Source organism: Balaenoptera acutorostrata, chromosome 6, assembly GCF_949987535.1.
Source record: "Balaenoptera acutorostrata chromosome 6, mBalAcu1.1, whole genome shotgun sequence".
In the NCBI taxonomy this organism is placed as follows: Eukaryota; Metazoa; Chordata; class Mammalia; order Artiodactyla; family Balaenopteridae; genus Balaenoptera; species Balaenoptera acutorostrata.
Window position 1 is genome coordinate 84,463,280 of NC_080069.1, and position 18,063 is coordinate 84,481,342.

The window sequence follows — 18,063 nt, forward strand, 5'->3', positions numbered from 1 at the left end:
TTGTATGGTGCTTATTAGTAGTTTTTATTAGTTAATGGCAGAAAAACAAATGAAAGTCTCTCCCAGCATTCCTTTGTGGGAATTGACGTAGTACATGGGTGGTTCATTGGTCAAAAGGGTGTGGTTATAATTAAAACCTCATATCTGTTCTTGTTTCAGTGTCATTACCATGAATTATAATCTTGGGTAGATGATTTTTATCACATAAACATAAATTTCCCATCTCTGATGTTGGAAACACTGAACTATGCATCATTCAGTTATCTTAGTGCTATGGTCCAGAGCTGAGGCATGTCTATAAACACTTCTATAAGTGGAAAAGTCAGTAAGGAGTATAAATAACACAAATATACAGCTTTGGTTTCTGAAATTGTGTCAAAGGTAAATTGGTGCTTTGTGGATCTGGTCAAGTAATATTAATAATTAACTTTACAGCAAAGTTGACAACTATGCCATTTACTATTTAGCAGAGATCAAATTTGACAAATGTATGATTTTATGTAAACTAACTGGTACTTTTCTTTTTTTCCTTCTTCCCATTTGCTCTGCCTTTGCTGCTGTTTTGCCTGTAGACAGAGATTCCATCAAGGTAGGACTCAAAATTACAGATGAAGGAATGGCTTAAAAGGGGGCTCTCAATGATTTGAATAAATGTAGCAATGGATTCTTTGAGATTTACAGGATGATTTGGTGGGCTGTACCAAATAGTGGTAAACTGCGTTTTTGTATTGCTTTCAGTTGTGCATTTGAGATTTTTTAAGCTATTGGTCCCATTTCTCTATCAGAATCAGATTTATAGACCAAGATTGAGTTATAAGGTCTGGCTTGCATTGCTCTTTTTATTATGTCTTTGCCATGTGAAAAAGAATAACGGCTTTTCTTCAGTTAAGCTTTGGCTATAAGATGAATAATAATGGGAAAAAATTGGTTTTTAAGGAAATAAACATTTTGGGAAACAGTTCCATCCTACAAAACTCTTTATCAAAACATTTAAGAGCATTTTTCTTCACCAGAAAGATTTTTTTTTTTTTAATTTAATGACATCTTGTTTTCCAGTATAGCAAGTTATTCTCCTTAGGTTTTGCATTTGTCTTATCTGCCTTCTCTATCTCTTTATAGAGAAGTTGTAGGGAAGGAGGAAAAGTAGTTAGGGCCTGATGATTTGGATGTGCTTGTGTAATACCATAATGGGGTATATGCTAAGGATGCCTGAATTTATATAGTAAGCAAACAAGAAAAACAGGCTACCACGGCAGAAAATGAGTAAAATATGAAATTGCCTGGTAACTTTTGAGCCAGGCACAATGTAAATATGCTACTGTATTGTGGATAATTGTATTACACATGCTGTTGTATTTTGTATAGATTAGAAAGCAAGGGCAGTTCTCAAGCATTGGCCAAAGCACAGATGCTGTCAGTTCCTTTTCTTGTATTTTACAACAGTTGAATGTTTTTGAGCATAGGCAGTTACATCTCTTGCAGTTTTTTTTGGTTTGTTAAATTTATTTATTTATTTATTTATTTTTGGTTGCATTGGTTCTTCGTTGCTGTGCGCGGACTTTCTCTAGTTGCTGCGAGCGGGGGCTACTCTTTGGTGTGGTGCGCGGGCTTCTCATGGCGGTGGCTTCTCTTGTTGCAGAGCACGGGCTCTAGGTGCGCAGGCTTCAGTAGTTGTGGCATACGGGTTCAGTAGTTGTGGCTCGTGGGCTCTAGAGCACAGGCTCAACAGGTGTGGCACACAGGCTTAGCTGCTCCGCGGCATGTGGGATCTTCCCGGACCAGGGCTCGAACCCGTGTCCCCTGCATTGGCAGGTGGATTCTTAACCACTGCGCCACCAGGGAAGTCCTCTCTTGCAGTTTTTAATGAAGTTACGTATACAGAGACTAAAATCTTCCCCTGAAACCACCTGTGCTGTCACTTTGAATGCCTCTTTATTCCTCATCCTTTTATAATACAAGGGAAGTAGGGGTTTTTTTTCCCCAAAGTCATTAAATGGTGGAAAATAAAATGTATCTATTTTACCCTTCAAGAATCTTTGTAATTTGAAAGGGTATCTGCACACCCATAGAAATGTCAACGTTTACAATTGGAACTGCACACATTGAATTATTTAATTATGCATTTACAGCTGTGTACTTTGTTGTATAATATGAACATCAGTACCTAAATTAAAAAGCATTCTTAATCAGAGTGTAGTAAGTATTCCACACAGATGTACTTAGGAAGTAGTAAGTAGATGCATTGACCAAGATTTGCTGGTAGCAGCCCTTGGAAAGCCTGTCTAGTTATTCTGAGGCCAATAACATAAACATTCCCTGCTTCATATGATAAATACATACCTTCAGGCAGGCCAGCGAACTAAACAAAAGCCTCCTCTCATGCCCCACTCCCAGAAGACTGTGAAAATATTTATACTCCAGTGCACACTTTTGTGTCAATTACATTTTATAGTCCCTCAACGTCAGAGTAGGGTATATTTTGAAATCATCTATAATCATTCAGGATGAGTCTGGGAGTGAGTATCTATATAGCTTGGAATCCAGGGGAAAAACAAAAGGAAATGGAGATGGATGATTTTGCCTTGATTTATTATGGATTGGTAGCTATAAATAGATATTTTTTTGGGTACCGTTCTTGAATTTGAAGTCGTGTTGTGTCAGGTTTGGGGCTGTCCTGTGGCTTTGCAAGGTGAAATAGTTCACTAATTTTTGTAAATGTGTTCTGTGATGCTCAGAGAAGCAGTTAGTTGCCTGTTCCATCGATCGTCCTCATCCTCCCGTAAGTGGTTCCTGGTTAAGAGGGGCTTTTTATGATTGTCTGCTGTGTGACTAGAGATGGTTTTTATCATCCGGAGCATGCCAGTTGCCTGCAGCTGGAGTCGGGCTTGTATGAAATAATTTATTCATGCAGGATAATGCTCCTTAACATTTAACAGGTAATGAACGTGACATAAATTTCCTTCTTGCTTTTAATTTTTCCCTTTCCTCTTCTAATGTGCAAACAGGCAGCTCTGGTACTCTAAATAATAAGTAATTTTTGGCCATCTGTCAAAAGGAAATTTCAATACAAATTTAAATTAATGGTGCCTGAAATTTTTTATAGCTCCTCTAAAAGCCTCTAATGTGCAGAAAATTCTGAATCTGCTGGTAGTAATTAGTGTTGCATGTAATGAGGATGTGGGCAATGTTATACAGCCCCAGTGTAACATTTTGTTATGGTAGCAAAATTTTGATTTATGCAAGGTTGTGGATGGGTTTAATTGTGAGAGACACTTTAAAATGTTTTTTTTGACGTTACAGATTATTAAACAGGGCAGATTTCAGAATAGCTTATAAAATATAAATTTAAACTTACTGTAAAGATTCAGGTAATTAAGATGCTTTACCTTTAGGTATCAAGTAAAAATGAAAGAAATTCCCTTGTTAAAATGTTGGGCCTTTTTCTTCCTTTTCTTTTCTCGGAAGTTCTGTGACCACTAAACCAAATGCTATTGGCTTTATTTACTTTGTTTTCTATAGCTCCAGTAGCCAAGTTAATTCCTAAGCCTGTTATTTACAGACCTGTATATGAAGCTTTTCAACAAGGATGGAGAATGTAAATATGGACCTACAGGAACAAGCACTGTAGGAGCCCAAGAATCGTTTTATTTAGTGAGGAGAAACCAGAATGGTGTGTGCTCTAGGGCTGTTAAAGTAAGGATCCGAGGCGCCTGCTTGTTACTCGGCCATCCAGTGTCCCCATACGTGTGCCCACACTAAGCCTCGGATTTGGGGCCGAAAATGGCAGGAAACTCAGACCACGGTCCACTCTCACCCTTAGCTGATAGGGTGGAAAGCCGAAAATAGGTTCCTACATCTCTTTCCTGAGTGGGGACTTTCTAACTTCTTCTATAGTTTCTTTTGAAAGGATATAAGTGAAACCAAGGAAGCATTTTCTGAGGTAATGAAAGCTTCCACTGCCTATCCCTCCTGTGGGCTGAGGGGTAGAAATGGGTTGGCTCCCAGGTGGTGAGAGAGCAGACATTCCCACGTGCTGCCAGGAGTTTCCTAGTTGCTGGAGGTCCCAGTTCGTGAAGAGGGGTCATTAGGTTCCTCACATCACTCTCCGTTTCCACCTGATTGGCTGACATGATTCAGAGCTGTGAAGGCCAGATTGCCTAAAACTTAGTAGGAATCTGAGATTGAGAAATTAGTCTCATTACACCCCAAATGTCTACACCTTCTAGCAAAAACTAGCCACCAAAATCAAGACCAACTTGAATATAAATGACAGAATTCACTATCACCAACTATTGATTAGCTCCATGGCCTCTCCCAAGTTGGTATTATTGTGCTTATTATTACCTCCTAAGTCCTTCTTATGTATATTATGTATCCTGTTTTTTATCCTGAATGCAGTAACCTCAAGTCAGTCCTGTGAGGGATTTGCCATTTTTTATTTGTAAAATATAGCATGAGTCCATTTTTTTTCCTCTAAGTGGTGGTGTTTTTATTTTTATTACTTCGTTGGATTGTCTTCCCCAAAGTGCCATATGCATCATCGAAGAGTATGATCATTTTTAGTGATTTGTACATTGCCAAATTAATCTCCAGAGCGCTGCAACATTTAAAAATGCCATATGCAGTATTTGAGTATGTTTCCACACAATCCACCAATACTGAACTTTATAGCTTTTGTAATTTTTGCTGGTATAAGTATGGATAGTGCACTTTTTAAAAAAAATTTACATATAGATATTTTTCAGGCTAAATGCTCTTCTGTGGGTATATATACTATATCCCCCCCTCCCCCCAACCCTGTCCTGCATGGATTCTTTGTTTTTGTTTAAGGGTTTTCATAATGATCTGCTTATTAGTTGTATCTATGGCAATGTCTGTTTATTCTGTCGTAGCTATATTTTGGTGTTTATTCTATGTAGATAACTAAAACATGATACGGTGCTTTTCTTCTTGTCTCTCCAGTTATTATTCTCTGTTGGCAATAAAGGTTTATCAATGAAAATTAGACTAAGGCTCCTTTTATGTTCAAATTGAAGTGTATGATTCGGGCCAAGAAAGCACTTTTGCCTCGTTAGTTGGGTGTTACAGGTGAAGGTGGGTTTTTAGCTTGCATTAACAGAATGATTACTTCTATTTGCCGCTTCACTTTGTACATCAAGACTTAATGGTGAAGGGTTCTGTTCCAGGATCTTGTGTGACCTGTGTGACTTGGCTTTTGTTCCCCTCTGCCTCTTTTTCCTGTTGCAAAGGAATATCAGTCTGAAAAGAGTGTGCCTTTTAATATGTTTAACCCCTTGCATGTCCTGTGTGGGAGAAAGCAGAGAAGAAACCACTTGAAGGAGGAGAGGTTGGCCAGTAGAAGAGAGGATAACTGGCCCAGGCAGTTTCGGTTTTAACACTCACTCCCTTTCCTCCATAACAACTGTGTGAGATAGGAAGGTTTGTAATCTTAACCCTTGGTGAGAAAGCTTGGTGGGGATTAATTGCCTAGAGACTTTAGAAGGACACATTATATAAAGACAAAGGCCTAGAGTTGAAATCCATAAAATACTATAAAGAGAAGGTATAATCAAAAAACCCCCAAAAAACAAAAAACCCCGAACACTACCGACAAACTAAACTGTAGTGGGGCTTGCACTATCTCCTATTTTCCCCTTAGTCATCAGTAATCTGAGAAAAGAAGGTATGCCATTAAGGGCTGTGACTCGGACACTCCAGTTTATCCACTCTAACCTCTGTGGACCCTAGTTGCCTAGTCAACCCCACTGATCTCTGAGCATGTATAGCTCATAGTTCAGATTTCATTGTGAAGGTAGGTGGTGAGGAAAGGTTTATTGATTTATTATTCATATCGCATATGAGGAAAGGTTTAGAGGTGTTGAGGCCTTGCCCAAGGTCACACAGCCATTGCCATCCTCAAAGGAAAGCTTTCTGGGTGGCTCAGTCTCCTCCTGTGTTATTAAAAATTTGAAACATACTTGGCAGTAGAAATAATAGTGCCAAGGTCCTCCATATCCTTCACATCAAGGTATAAGAGCTATCGATTTTTAGTCACATTTTAATCGATTCCTTTCTTTCTTTGCTAAAATATTCTGAAGCAAATTCCAGCATGCGTTTTACCCTTATGTACTTCATTACCTAAAATGAACACATTTCTCTAAACAATGGACATTTTTTTAGTAACCATAATGCCTTTAATCACTTAATAAACATAATGCCTTGATAGCTTCTAATATCGAGCCTATAAGCAGACTTCTTCGATTATTTCAAATAATTGGTTTGCAAGAGTTTCCCTCCTTTTAAAATTTTTCCTGTGTCACTGATTTGTTGAAGAACCTGGGCCAGCCTTCCTACGAATGGCCCATATTCTGGATGTCTCTGCATGCTTCCCAGTGGTGTCAAGAGGACTCTCTGCTGAATCGTACTAGGAAGAGTCTTTTTCTTATCATGAGAGAATGGGTAGAAGAATGACGTCTAGGTTTGCATGTACATGTTGGTGATAAACAGTTCAGTGAAGTTTACCAATAATCGGGGAGTAAAATTTTTAGAAATGTATGCTGATCATCAATAAATAGAATTCTATTTGTATCCTTTTACCTTCAAACACAGACTGTGATGTATTTGCAATCCAACTTCACTTTCCAAACATACATATTGCTTAAGCTAGGCTTTTAAAAATACATTTCCAAGTAGGGTTTTTAAAATATATTAAGTACATCTATTTCCTTAAGGGTGTAGTGTCCTAGATGCCCCGTGCTCCAGCACAACATCGGTCTCTCCCACTAAATTCTTAGCTCCTTGAGGGCAAGAATCTTATCTTCTTGGTGGAACTGTACAGGAGGACAAATCAAGGATGAGTAAGAAGGGAATTGTAATAGAATTAGGATTCTCTTCTCTCTCTAGGTCAGCTGTGTGTCAACGGGCAAGTCATTTAACTTCCCTGGATCTCAAAGCTACTACTCCAGGCATTTTTTCCCAGGCATTTGGAATGTAGATGTTTTCTTATGTTATTCAGTCCTGTCCTATAAATGAATTTTACAGTACACATCTTACACCATAGGGTATGTTTCAGCAATAAAGTTGGCCATACCATTAGCCAAATAAACACAGTGGTGATTATATATCATTTTGGGTTTTGAGTGGTAGGGGAATAGTTTAATGTTCTAAAGTATACCTTTCAAGGATTTAATGTTTAACTCTTTGAATTTTCCAAAATAAGATGGTAATTTAAAATTAAGTGTTTCAGCATTATGCTTGCTTTTTTATTTCATTGTAGAGGTATTTGTTTCTGCCATGTATTTTCCTATTTAGAGTTACCTTATCACAGAATAATGAGGAATTTTGTTCTATGGGTTTATGATGCAGTAATTTGTTCGGTATTAATTGATACCTGCCTCTAGGCGTGTAAGCTGTGTGAAATGTAACAGGTGCCCTAATTCCAGAAAATATGTTATAATCGTTTGTTTGTCGAACAGATGAATAAATATCTTTAGGGCATAGCTGGTCCTCAGGTGGTGAGCATGAATGGATTAGTGATGGGGGGGTGGGGCTGTCTCCACCAATCACTGAGGCAGAACAAATATTAATTAGCAGGGGCGGGGCTGGTTGTGGGGCCTGCCTTCCCCAGCTGATTTTTGGCAAGGGCAGTTTAATTCTTTTCCTCCATAAACCAACCCTCTTAGTTACCAGACATTTTCATCCCCATGTTTAATGTCTCTAATGTTCTTAATTAGAATGCATTTCATCTCTTGCAAAAATATTACATCATAAAGTTTTTATTCAACATGTTTTTTTTTTCAATTTTAAAGGGGCTCAATATTTATTTGTTTAAACTGGCGTTTGAATTTCAAAAGCATTTGTTTCTCAAAATGTAGATAATTCTTCCAGAAGAATTATTTGAAAGAATGGTTCATAATCTTTTTTATATTCTTATATAGTAACACTTACCATAACCCACTCTGGAAAAATCATAAAATTACCCAGGGGGATGCTCAGTATCGTCACTTCTCTATTTCTTGAATTATTTCTGCTACAACACTTAACTCTACCCAACTTTTATATTTTGTTTTATGGTGCTTTTGAAGTGCTTCAAATATCTTCTGGGTTAAAGACTCTGTACACCTGGGGGCCACCCACTAACAAGGGCTGTAATTTTGGATGTGAAGAGGAATCATATCTAGTAATTACCATGGCAGCTGCCTTGGGACAGGGTTGAACAGAATTCGGGCTTCATGAAAGAGGACTGGAAAGGAAGTTCGCTGAGGGCTGACTAATACCTGCTCTAAGAGTTTTGGATCCTTTTAAATAAACTTGCTGTTAGATGAAACTAATGAAATCATATTTCAAGACTAAATGCTGCTTAGACCTGGCAAATCAAAACTAAATCTTAGAGTTTGAATACTTGGTTGTTCTACTTTGAATCTAAAAACTGAACAAAGTAAGTAATATGACTTTATCAGATTCATTATTCAGAACCAGTCCAAATATTTCAGTTATGTAATAAATTTTAACACTTTAAAAAAGCATTTTAAGTGTCAACTACTAGTATTGTCACTTTAATTTCTGTTTATGTGTGATAGTTGTAATTGGTGGCTAAGTACCCTTCTCCCCCCATCCGTAACGGGAAAACAGCAACATACACATGCATGAAATCTACTCAAGTGCAGTCTGCCTTTCTTCCCTCACACTGTTTGTTATTCCATCCCTTCTTCAACCACTAATGTTCATGAAAAGCTTACACTTTCCGGTCCCTCACCATGGCTGTAGGGTGAGCTTGAATTCTTTTTCATGAAAATGGACTCATTATTTATAATTGTATCACACCCTAAGGATTCATGAATCTTCCCCCCCCCCCCCCCAAATTGGTACTTTTCAAGTTGCTGAGTGTTGATATTTAAGGGAAAAAGGAGAGGGGAGGGGGAGGAAAGGTAAGTAGGTTAGTGATGCCACCCAATGAGAGAAGCCAGTAGGCAATATAATAATACCTCATTTTTATTTATTCTTCCTCATGGTCATTTTAATTATTCTAGAAATTTTTGAGTATTCATTTATCTTTCTTTAAACTTCTGTTTTCTTGAGCGACATTTGGCCTTTTGAACAACAAAATAAAATTGGAAATGCTAATGTTTTGAGCCAACCAAAGGAGGAAAATAAAAATGTCACCATGGTAACAAAGCTGCTTTCTAGATGGTTTCCTAAGATATGCCTGAACTAGAAGCAGATGTCTGATTTGAGAATCTTGCCTCCTTCAGTGTAAACAAATAACTTCTGGGCAGGTGTTGGAAATAATATGGAAATCCTATTAAGGGGCCCTGGGTTCCTGTCAGTCAGGAAGCCCGTGCCACAAAAGGGCTGGTTGTCACATAAAGGAGCAGAGTAAATTCTCATTAGGCTTGAGCTTTTCCCAGGAAATGATTGTCTCGGTGTGTTCTTTCTCCTGTGAATCTGAATGTAAGCTGTTGCTTCTATTGATCTATTCACTGGCTTTATTTTTCTCCTCTTCATTCCAGATCCTCCCTCGTCCCCGCCAGCCTGTATTCTGTATTCTCCCCTTCACCCACCCCTTCCCTTTAGGTTAACACTTGATCTGTGCTACTGCTCTGAGAGTTGTGACATTTGTGATTTTAACCTCCCACCCTGAGTGGGGGAGGGAGGAAAGTCACTCTTCATCCCGGGGCCTGTTGGACCAAGACGCAGGCTGGTTAGACCGAGCCCCGGGGGCTGTTAGGAATCACACAGCAAGAGGCGGCCACGGTCCTGAAGACTGTTCTGTGTACATGTACTCGGAGTTAGAGTTTCATGAATTAAGCAGAAACTAAAAGCATGAAGAGACAGTGTTTTTATGAACTTTTCAAAACGTATGTAGTTGTCTGCTAAGCCAATGAAACTGCGCTGTCCAGTATGGTTGCCACTAGCCACAGAAAGCTATTAAATTTAAGATAGCTAACATGAAATAAAATTTAAAAATCTAGTTTCTCGGTTGCACCGGCCACACTTCGAGTCCTCGGTAGCTGCGTGTGGCTGTCTGTCATAACTGCCCTACCAGTGCAGGCGTGGAAGAGAGCCATCATCACAGAACGTTCTGTCGTATAGGGAGAGACTTTGGCCTGGTAAGGCTTGCTGGTTCTGCTCTTCCGTCTGGTGAAAACCGACCCCTGGTAGTCAAAAGCAAGGTTCCTCCTGATGCACAGAAAATAAGGGACGTGTGTGTGTGTGTGTTCTGGTTTTGTAGCTTCTTTACTGTTCCGAAGTGGTTGATATGGTCGACTGTACTAATACAGTGATCTTTTAAATGGTTGTAGGCCTTCCCTCCCCCCCCCCCCACCGGTGGAATTGGTTGAGCACTTTAACATGGATCTTCCCAAAGTGGACCCCCAGGAGATGCATTTTAATGTTTCTAGATAGGAAGTTGAGGCAGTTTGGTGGCGGTGGGGGGTTTGAAGGCTATGCATAACGATGCTCTTTATAAAACTCAGAAGGTTAAATGTGGATAAACACTGAAAACAAGGCTTCAGAAAAGCCACACTATTATTATGCAGCATTTCTCGGACTATAGTCCCCGAGACACACTTCATAAAGCCAATAAAGCGCGCACTGGTGGTCTCCCGTTGCCCTAGCAACGGACCATGGGGCACTGTGTATGTGCAATGCATGAACATCTGTGAATTAATCTTTTTTGGTTTGTTCTTTTCTTGGCACTGATTGGGCCACTCAGGCTTGTGCCTGTGACACTGTGTGTGGAGGGGTAATCTGGAGCAGTCCCCAGGACCTAGCCCTCAAGTGGATGCTGGAACAGCAAGTGAAGGGAGATTTATCCCGGTGGTGCATCCAGCAGTGCAGGGATTTGGCTTGACAGCACTCTCAGTGGGACGTTATTAGCTTACTTTCTGGTGCATGGGGAAATGAATAAAAAAATTCCTAGTAAATCTGGGCACTATTGGGTTTATTGGGCTGCCCTGAAAAAATAATCTTTAGAGAAAATTGAAATAATCACTTGTGTTTATACCACAGTTATCAGGACTTGAAAGGTGTCTGAGTTATTCCACACCCTTTGCCCCAGCCCCAGTCCTGCACCAGGGATTATAACCAAACCATATGGGACTAGTCAGAATGAGACTCCTGAAGCTTAGGCTGGAATCTGTTTTGATAAGAAAATCTTGCAGTAACCTAGTCTGACCTTATTTAGAGAAATTTTAAACTGAGCTGGTGACAGTTTTGCCCTTGGGAGAAGAGAGCAAGCTATGACTAAATAGAGACACATCCAGGAACAATACTTTGGAATTGTTTGATTAGGAGTTACTCCCCCACTCCCAACGGGATTGTCTTCAATTCTTGCCCCCAGCACAGTTTTCAGACGGGCACCCCTCCCTCAGCCTGCAGTACCCTCCACGTACTGTGTGTGTCCCGTTCCTCCTGTCGGCGCCAGATGCTGCCTTGTTAAATCATTCGCTCACCCTTGTCATTTTCAGTTTCCTTCCCTTCCTTTTTTCTCCTTCTACCCTTTTTTCTCAGCCTCCTTTCTCCCTTATGGGTTGACCCTCTTTCCTGGGGAGGAAAGAAGAATATTACGTATGAAATGTCTCACGTTGGATGTAGTCTGTTCTGTTTAACCTGTAGGGTGAGAAATTTTGTTAATAAATGTATGAAGACGAAACTCTGTGCTTTGTGCTAGTCCATTCGATTTGCTTGATTGTCATTAATATTGAGGGGCTTTTAAGTAGGAAGAACTATTTGTCAATTTGTATGTTTTCCTTTGCACATTAAAAAGACACAGCTGTACCTCTGTAGCTGAGAGATTTTCCTGATTTCCTGTTAGACAACTGAGCAAAAATTATTATTTTAATGGTTTCTGACTTCGCAACCTGTTGGTATTGATAGATGAACTTGAAAATTGAGCAAGGCAGTTTGAATAAACTATTTAAAGTTAGTCAGTAGGTATTGATTGGCAGCTGGAGGGCAAATAGGCCTGCACTGAGTCATTGGGGGTGCATAGTAAAGATTAGATGCAATCCGTTTCCTCAAATCGTTTTCCTATTAAAGTATGGAACTGAGATATAATGTCTTCTGAGTAGAATAAAATACATTAGTGGATTGTTCGCCTTCATTTCTCTGAGCTTCCAGTTAGTCCTGAATTCTCTTAAAATGTGCATATAGAACGAGTCTATGCTGATTGGAGGACTAGCTTCTGAAGGCGGTCTTCCCAGGAAGCTGCCCGGGCTGACGTGCAAATACATGCAAACAGGGAACCTTTAGCAAACACCAACAGCAATGCCAGTGGCAACGTTCTGTAGCCTCCCAGTCTTGATGGTGCCTTTTACTCTCATTCAGATTCTGTTTTGTAGGAATCAGTGAAACAATTGGACCACAGAGCTGAAATATTATCATCAGACTTCTGGGTGTTTCAGCCCACTCACTTGCTTTTCAGGTAGTTTCTCTGAATGAGGAAAAAAAAAAAGTTTTCTGTTGCTGCTCCCAGTAAATAGCCTCTTTTCCATTCAGATGGAATTTTCTTCTTTCAAGAGTCTTTTTTAAAGTTACCAACTTTGTAGTTGTTACCTGAATGCAGCCTCAGAAATAACAACAGTTACAGGGAATATTAAAGACTTTTAGAAGGAAGTAGAATTCTCAACTTGTGTTTTTTGTGTCCTGGACAAGTATTTGTTTTTTGCAAGCACAATTCGTTATGCCCCAAACTAAAAATTCTTATACACTCGTGGTAAGAAGTGAAAATTCCACAGTAATAAATGGCAGTGAGTAAGCTGGCTATAGTGAGGAGAGGAAAAGAGTTTGAATGAGTTTGAATCTCTGCTCTTTCCTTCATCTGTGTTTGACAAAGTGTGTTAAAAGCAGTAATTTTGTAATCTGGATGTTTGAAGGCTGGAAAAGGAAAGAGAACACAAATAATATAGAAAGGAAAAGGTTTCCAGCATTCTGATATTTTATCCTTACTGTATGTACTGGCCCAGCAAACGGGAATAATCCTTGAATTTTATTTTTAACTTTTTAACTCTTATTGTGTTTTTAAAATACTTATAGAAATAAAATCATACTTTCATTACTGTTGTAGGTATGTGGATTTATAAAAACAAATGGGAAAAAATTCTCACGTGATTTTCTTATACACAGTATTGCAGTGGAACGGTTGGTGGTAGGAGTGGTCTCAAAAGTTGGGGTTCCCAAAACTGTACACAATACCTTCCTGTTGGGCCAACCCCTAGCCTTTGTGGGGCCTGGTAAAGATTACAAATAGAGGCTCTCCTACCATATGTTTAAGTATTTTAAAGTTATAAATTCAGTTAATAAATAACCTTCATAATTTTCTGAAAGGCCAGGTTTGAATTTACAGTTCTCAGGCTCCTTAGGAGTTCATTGCTAGACGACATGGGCCTTCACATACTTTCTTGTAGATGCCCCAGCTCTCACGTCAAGCTTCATTACACCCCAGTGACCTCCTCGCGTCTAGGTGTGCCCACACCAACAGTTATGTCTGCCTCTGGGAGGCTCCAGGAAAAAGAACTGAGTTGACCCTGACCGTGAGCCTTTGGGCAGGAAATGTCAGGGTCCTGGTACCCAGCTCATGGTTTAGAGGCGGGTAAGCAGAGGGCGTGGATGGGCACGTCCCCTCGGTCCTGAGGGAGGGGCTCTGCGGGATGAGGGCCCCGACCCCAGGTCAGGCCCCTCTTATCAAGCCGTTTGGTTTGTATATGATTGCACAAGCCTGTACATTTAAGAGGAAAGAAAGGGAAGTGGGGATTTGGAACTGTTACATCTCAAAGTAATTCTTTGTTAAATAAACATCAACATTTTATTCAAAATTAGGCCAGGAAATTGACATTGTCAAATACAATCTATGCTTTGTAGGTGGTTAACTACATGCTTTGTACTTTTAAACTGTGCTTTGTGGGTGGTTAACGCGTGCCTAACTCTGCTTTTAAAATACTCCATTAAAAATCATAAATGCATATCATACCTGTTCACAGTGCATGAGAAAGGCAGGGGGAAACTTTTAAAGCTGAGGAAGGTAAAAGACAGTGGAGCACCATAATCATGGGTTGCCCTGAATGGCCGAGGGGCTTTCCCCTGGCCGCCCGCCCCCCGCCCCAGTCTGGGCCACAGGGAAGCAAGTGTGGGCCTGTAGTGACAATGCCCAGCAAAGTTAGACCTAAAAGGATTACTTGTAAAGACTCTGCTTTCTTAGACCAAAGATTATCACTTGGAAGTAACTTAGGTCCTGATTTCTGTTTTCATCTGCTTTTGTCCCTTTCACGTGCTTCCATGGTTGGACAGCTGGAAGTGCCACGGAAATATTTGAAGAGCCCTGTTCCGTAGTTTACATGGCAAGTCGCTGAATAATTCACACAACAAATGATTAGGCAAGCACTTGTCCATCTGACTGAGTTATTCTACATGTTTGCTGAAGCAGGGAAGGAGGAGCACAGCGTCTCCTCCTGGGGAGGGTATACAGTGGCCGTATTGACCCATCTAGTTATTGGGTTTCAGCCTTTTGTTGACATTGTTGTAAATGAAAGCGGCCCTGACGAGCTCGGAGCAGCTGGGCTGGGTAATTGTGAAGGATTCATGCTTGTTGCTGTTACCCCCAGTGTTTGCAGTGGGTTGTTTGCTTTGACTTTTGTTGAACTGTTGACAAAAGCATTAGATACAAATGGGAACAAATAAAGTGGTGAGATGCCAGGAGGGCTTGGCAGTAGTAGTGGTTTTCATTCTGACTTAAATGGGGGATGTCAGAACTTATCTGGATGGGAAATGGAAGGTGGTGTGTGTGTGTAGAACTGTTTTCTTTACAGGCACCTGGAAAATCGTTTGCTGTTTATGTACCTTGACTCACAGAGGTGAGAGAATTAAGAGGCCACCATGTCTTGTAATCTTAAAAAAAAGCCACTCTGTACTTACGCCCTTCAGGTGTGTTGCTGGCCAGGAATGCTATAACAGAAATGGTTTCTGGATTCCCCCTCCCCAGCTTAAAAAAAATTTTTTTTAAATAATGGAAGTATTTTGGATTGGGGAGATGACAGGCATGACGTTGAGGTAGGGAGGATTAAGAAAAACAGTATATGCTAAAATAGTATAGCTAGCAAAATGGAAGTCACTTACTGGAACGCTTTTAATTTGGTTTAAACAAAATACTCTTTTGTATATTCAGATGGGGAGTAGCTCAGCTGTTGTGAAGCCAGAAAATTAATGGTATTTTTAGTGAAATAGCAAAAGCATGTCAACAACATAGCTGCAGATGATAATGCTGGCATTTTATTCATGAGAAATTATCAGTGCAGGTTACTGGACAACATAGTGTGACTGAAAATGATTGAGTGTCAGAGAAGCCACTGTCCTTCCGCACGATGATTTCATTTTGCATTTGGTCTTCCTCGGGCTTCATTTGTGCATATATTTTCCCTATCGCAAACCAGAATATAAGGTCTTCTTGGCTGAGAGTTGTATGCATATTCCACCCCCCCCCCCCAAAATGCCTCGGAGTGAACGTTCTCTTTTGAGTGTTGACTGAAAGGCTGCAGAGTGTGTTTTCAGTGCACAGATGGTTAGTGGAGGTGGGTGGGCTTTGGAGAAAGGTCCCTCTGAAGAATTCATCTGAATACGTCTCCGGGAGTTGTCTAAAAACACCAACCAGAAACCTTACCACAATGCAGGAGGTGGATAACTGTCACAGAATTTGCCTTCCTGGCAAGTAAAGGATTTGGAATACATAGTAAGGGCCAGAAAAATGTTTAGGGCAAGGATAAACAGAAACTGTATTTAGGAAGTTGAAATACCCTTTGGGACAACGTGTTTCCGTGATATGATAATGGAAAGTTTACTGAAAATGTATTGGAGTGGTTCTGTTAAGCCATGTCTGTGTGTTTGGTCTCCAGTTTTGGTCCGGAGCACTCTGGGTGCCGTCAGTAAGATGTTCTTTTGTTGGTACTGCTTCACCCGGTGTCAAGGCAGGGAGGCGGCGGGTGCTTCTTCTTCAGTGTGTTCTGTTCTCCAACATTATCTGTCGGACTCTCCTCCTCTGCCAGTGACAGAAAGAATAGACCTACCTTTATGTAGTTGTTCTTTGGTTCCAGTACCTCATATGACCAAATCTTAAGGAATTAAAGTGGAGAAGAATAGGAATTTACTGAGTTTATGTTAAAAGTGGGAATGTTAGATTGTTTTAATCTTTGCAGCATCTCTAGTCCTAGAGACTAGTAATCAGTTGGGAGGTGGGGGGGTGACTTCATGGGCAAATTGGTTGAAAAGGACTGCAATCCGAATGCTCCCCGGGCAGCAACTTGGGGTGGTATTTTGTTTATTTCATCACTAGGCAGTCAGGTGTAGGGACCTAGATCTGAAGTTCATAAGGAAGAAATCCCTGAAAAGACTGTACTGAGTGGGGATAAATGCATCTGTGTGACCGAGTAGGTGATGTTTCTGACAGAGGTTGGTCTTCAAGGGAGGAAGGAGGTGGGGAAATCATGCAAGTTAGAAAACGTGGAAAGACAGTAAGGCAAGAAGTTTTCATTGTTAACAAGCAAGAAGAAGAAGTGAGAGAGACTACGACTCCACAGACTTGACTCAGCATGAATCCAAAATTATAAGAGACCTTGGGCAAAAATACAGTAAAAGGCTTACCAGTGAAAGGAATGAGTTCCAGAGAAATTCACTTAGGCCAAGACAAATAGATCGGCCCGCTGCACCCCTCAGGCCGTGGCCAGGGCCACAAGAGTGAACATATTTTGGAAGAGACCGGTTTTACAGACAAATCTCTTCCGTCCTCCTTTCCCACTTACTACTGGAGCAGTATTCATGTTTGCTGTGCTCTTAAAGCTAAAATTAACACCCTTGTAAAGGGTGACTCAATGCGGCTCTTTGTACACTCAGTTTGAACCACACTTCTCAATATTGGGAAGCTGGTGGGTGTTGGGACCTGTCCATATCTGTGCACGTGACACGCTGTGAATCCCAGCCAGCCGGCAGGTGCAAGGCAGTGCAGGGATGCTGGTTAGAAACGCAAGCTCTGGAGTCCGGCGGCCTGGGTTCAAACCCTGCATTCTTGCCATTCACCAGCTTTGTGGCCCCGGGCAAGCTACGTCCCTCCTGTTCTGTTTTCTGTCAGGGGGGAGTGGTAAAGGTAAATGTTCAAAGGTGCCTGACAGTTAGTAAGTGCTCAATGAATCTTACTATTTTTTTAGTGTACAGTATAGATAATTTGAAAGTAATTTGGTTCCATTTATTCTTGGGGGGTTTAATATTTAAACTAACTTGAATTCCACAAGCAAACACCAGGCTGATAGCAGAAAGGAGCAAATTAGAAATGTGCCAGGCTGTGGGGGAAATTATTCTGGGATTAAAATTTTGCTGCAAAAAATCTACAGAATGAATCTTGTACGTGCAGATGGTTGAGAATTAGCTTTACCTGATCTGAGCACATATTTAAGTCCAAAGGGGATTTTGTGATTCCGGATAGTTCAACCTCGGCTGAGAAACGTGGCTTTTATGTTTTACAGCCAAAACCACTTGCCACTCATAATAGTTGAAATTGGAGACCAAACAGGAAGAACCTTGTGGGTTCCTGTCAGCCCGTGTTCCGGTTTTAAAAGCCATTCCCCTGTTGTGCTGGGCTGTGTGCTTCTGCTGGTAGGAGAAGCTGCTGACTAGCCTGACGGGTGCCAAAGGAGTGGCCTGAGCACCGAGGCCCGCGCTTTACCTTGCGTTTCGCAGGGAGCCTCTTTTACTCTCACGTCAGATTATCTGTAAAATGGACTTCTCCCTCCAGGATCGTAAACCGTCACAATTCCGGCGTTCCTCTCATTGTTTGGGGAGAAGGATATACCCAACAGGTGCTTGTCGAACAGCCGAGATTCTCGGTGCTTTTCATTATTTTACTGCTCATGCACCTAATGCCTGTCAGTAAGGTTGGCTGTTTGGGGAAGGAGCATACATCCCCGCACGGTAATACTGCTTATTTGCAGCTCCTTCTCTTCGGACTGAGTTCACAGAGCAGTCTCGCGAGGTGAAAGTCAGTCTTGGTATGTCTGGGCTTTGGCAGAGGTGCATCCGAGGGGA

The 18,063-nt window shown here is 40.8% G+C and overlaps 1 protein-coding gene across 6 annotated transcripts in view; it reads left to right on the forward strand.

Annotated features, from left to right (window-relative positions):
• Nucleotides 1-18,063, forward strand: part of TLE4 (TLE family member 4, transcriptional corepressor) — a 148,219-nt gene that overhangs the window by 72,819 nt on the left and 57,337 nt on the right. For all 6 annotated transcript variants that reach the window (XM_057548757.1, XM_057548758.1, XM_057548761.1 and 3 more), the window contains one exon: nt 573-589. In XM_057548757.1, the coding sequence (XP_057404740.1) occupies nt 573-589 (17 nt within the window). The remainder of the gene's footprint in view (nt 1-572; nt 590-18,063) is intronic.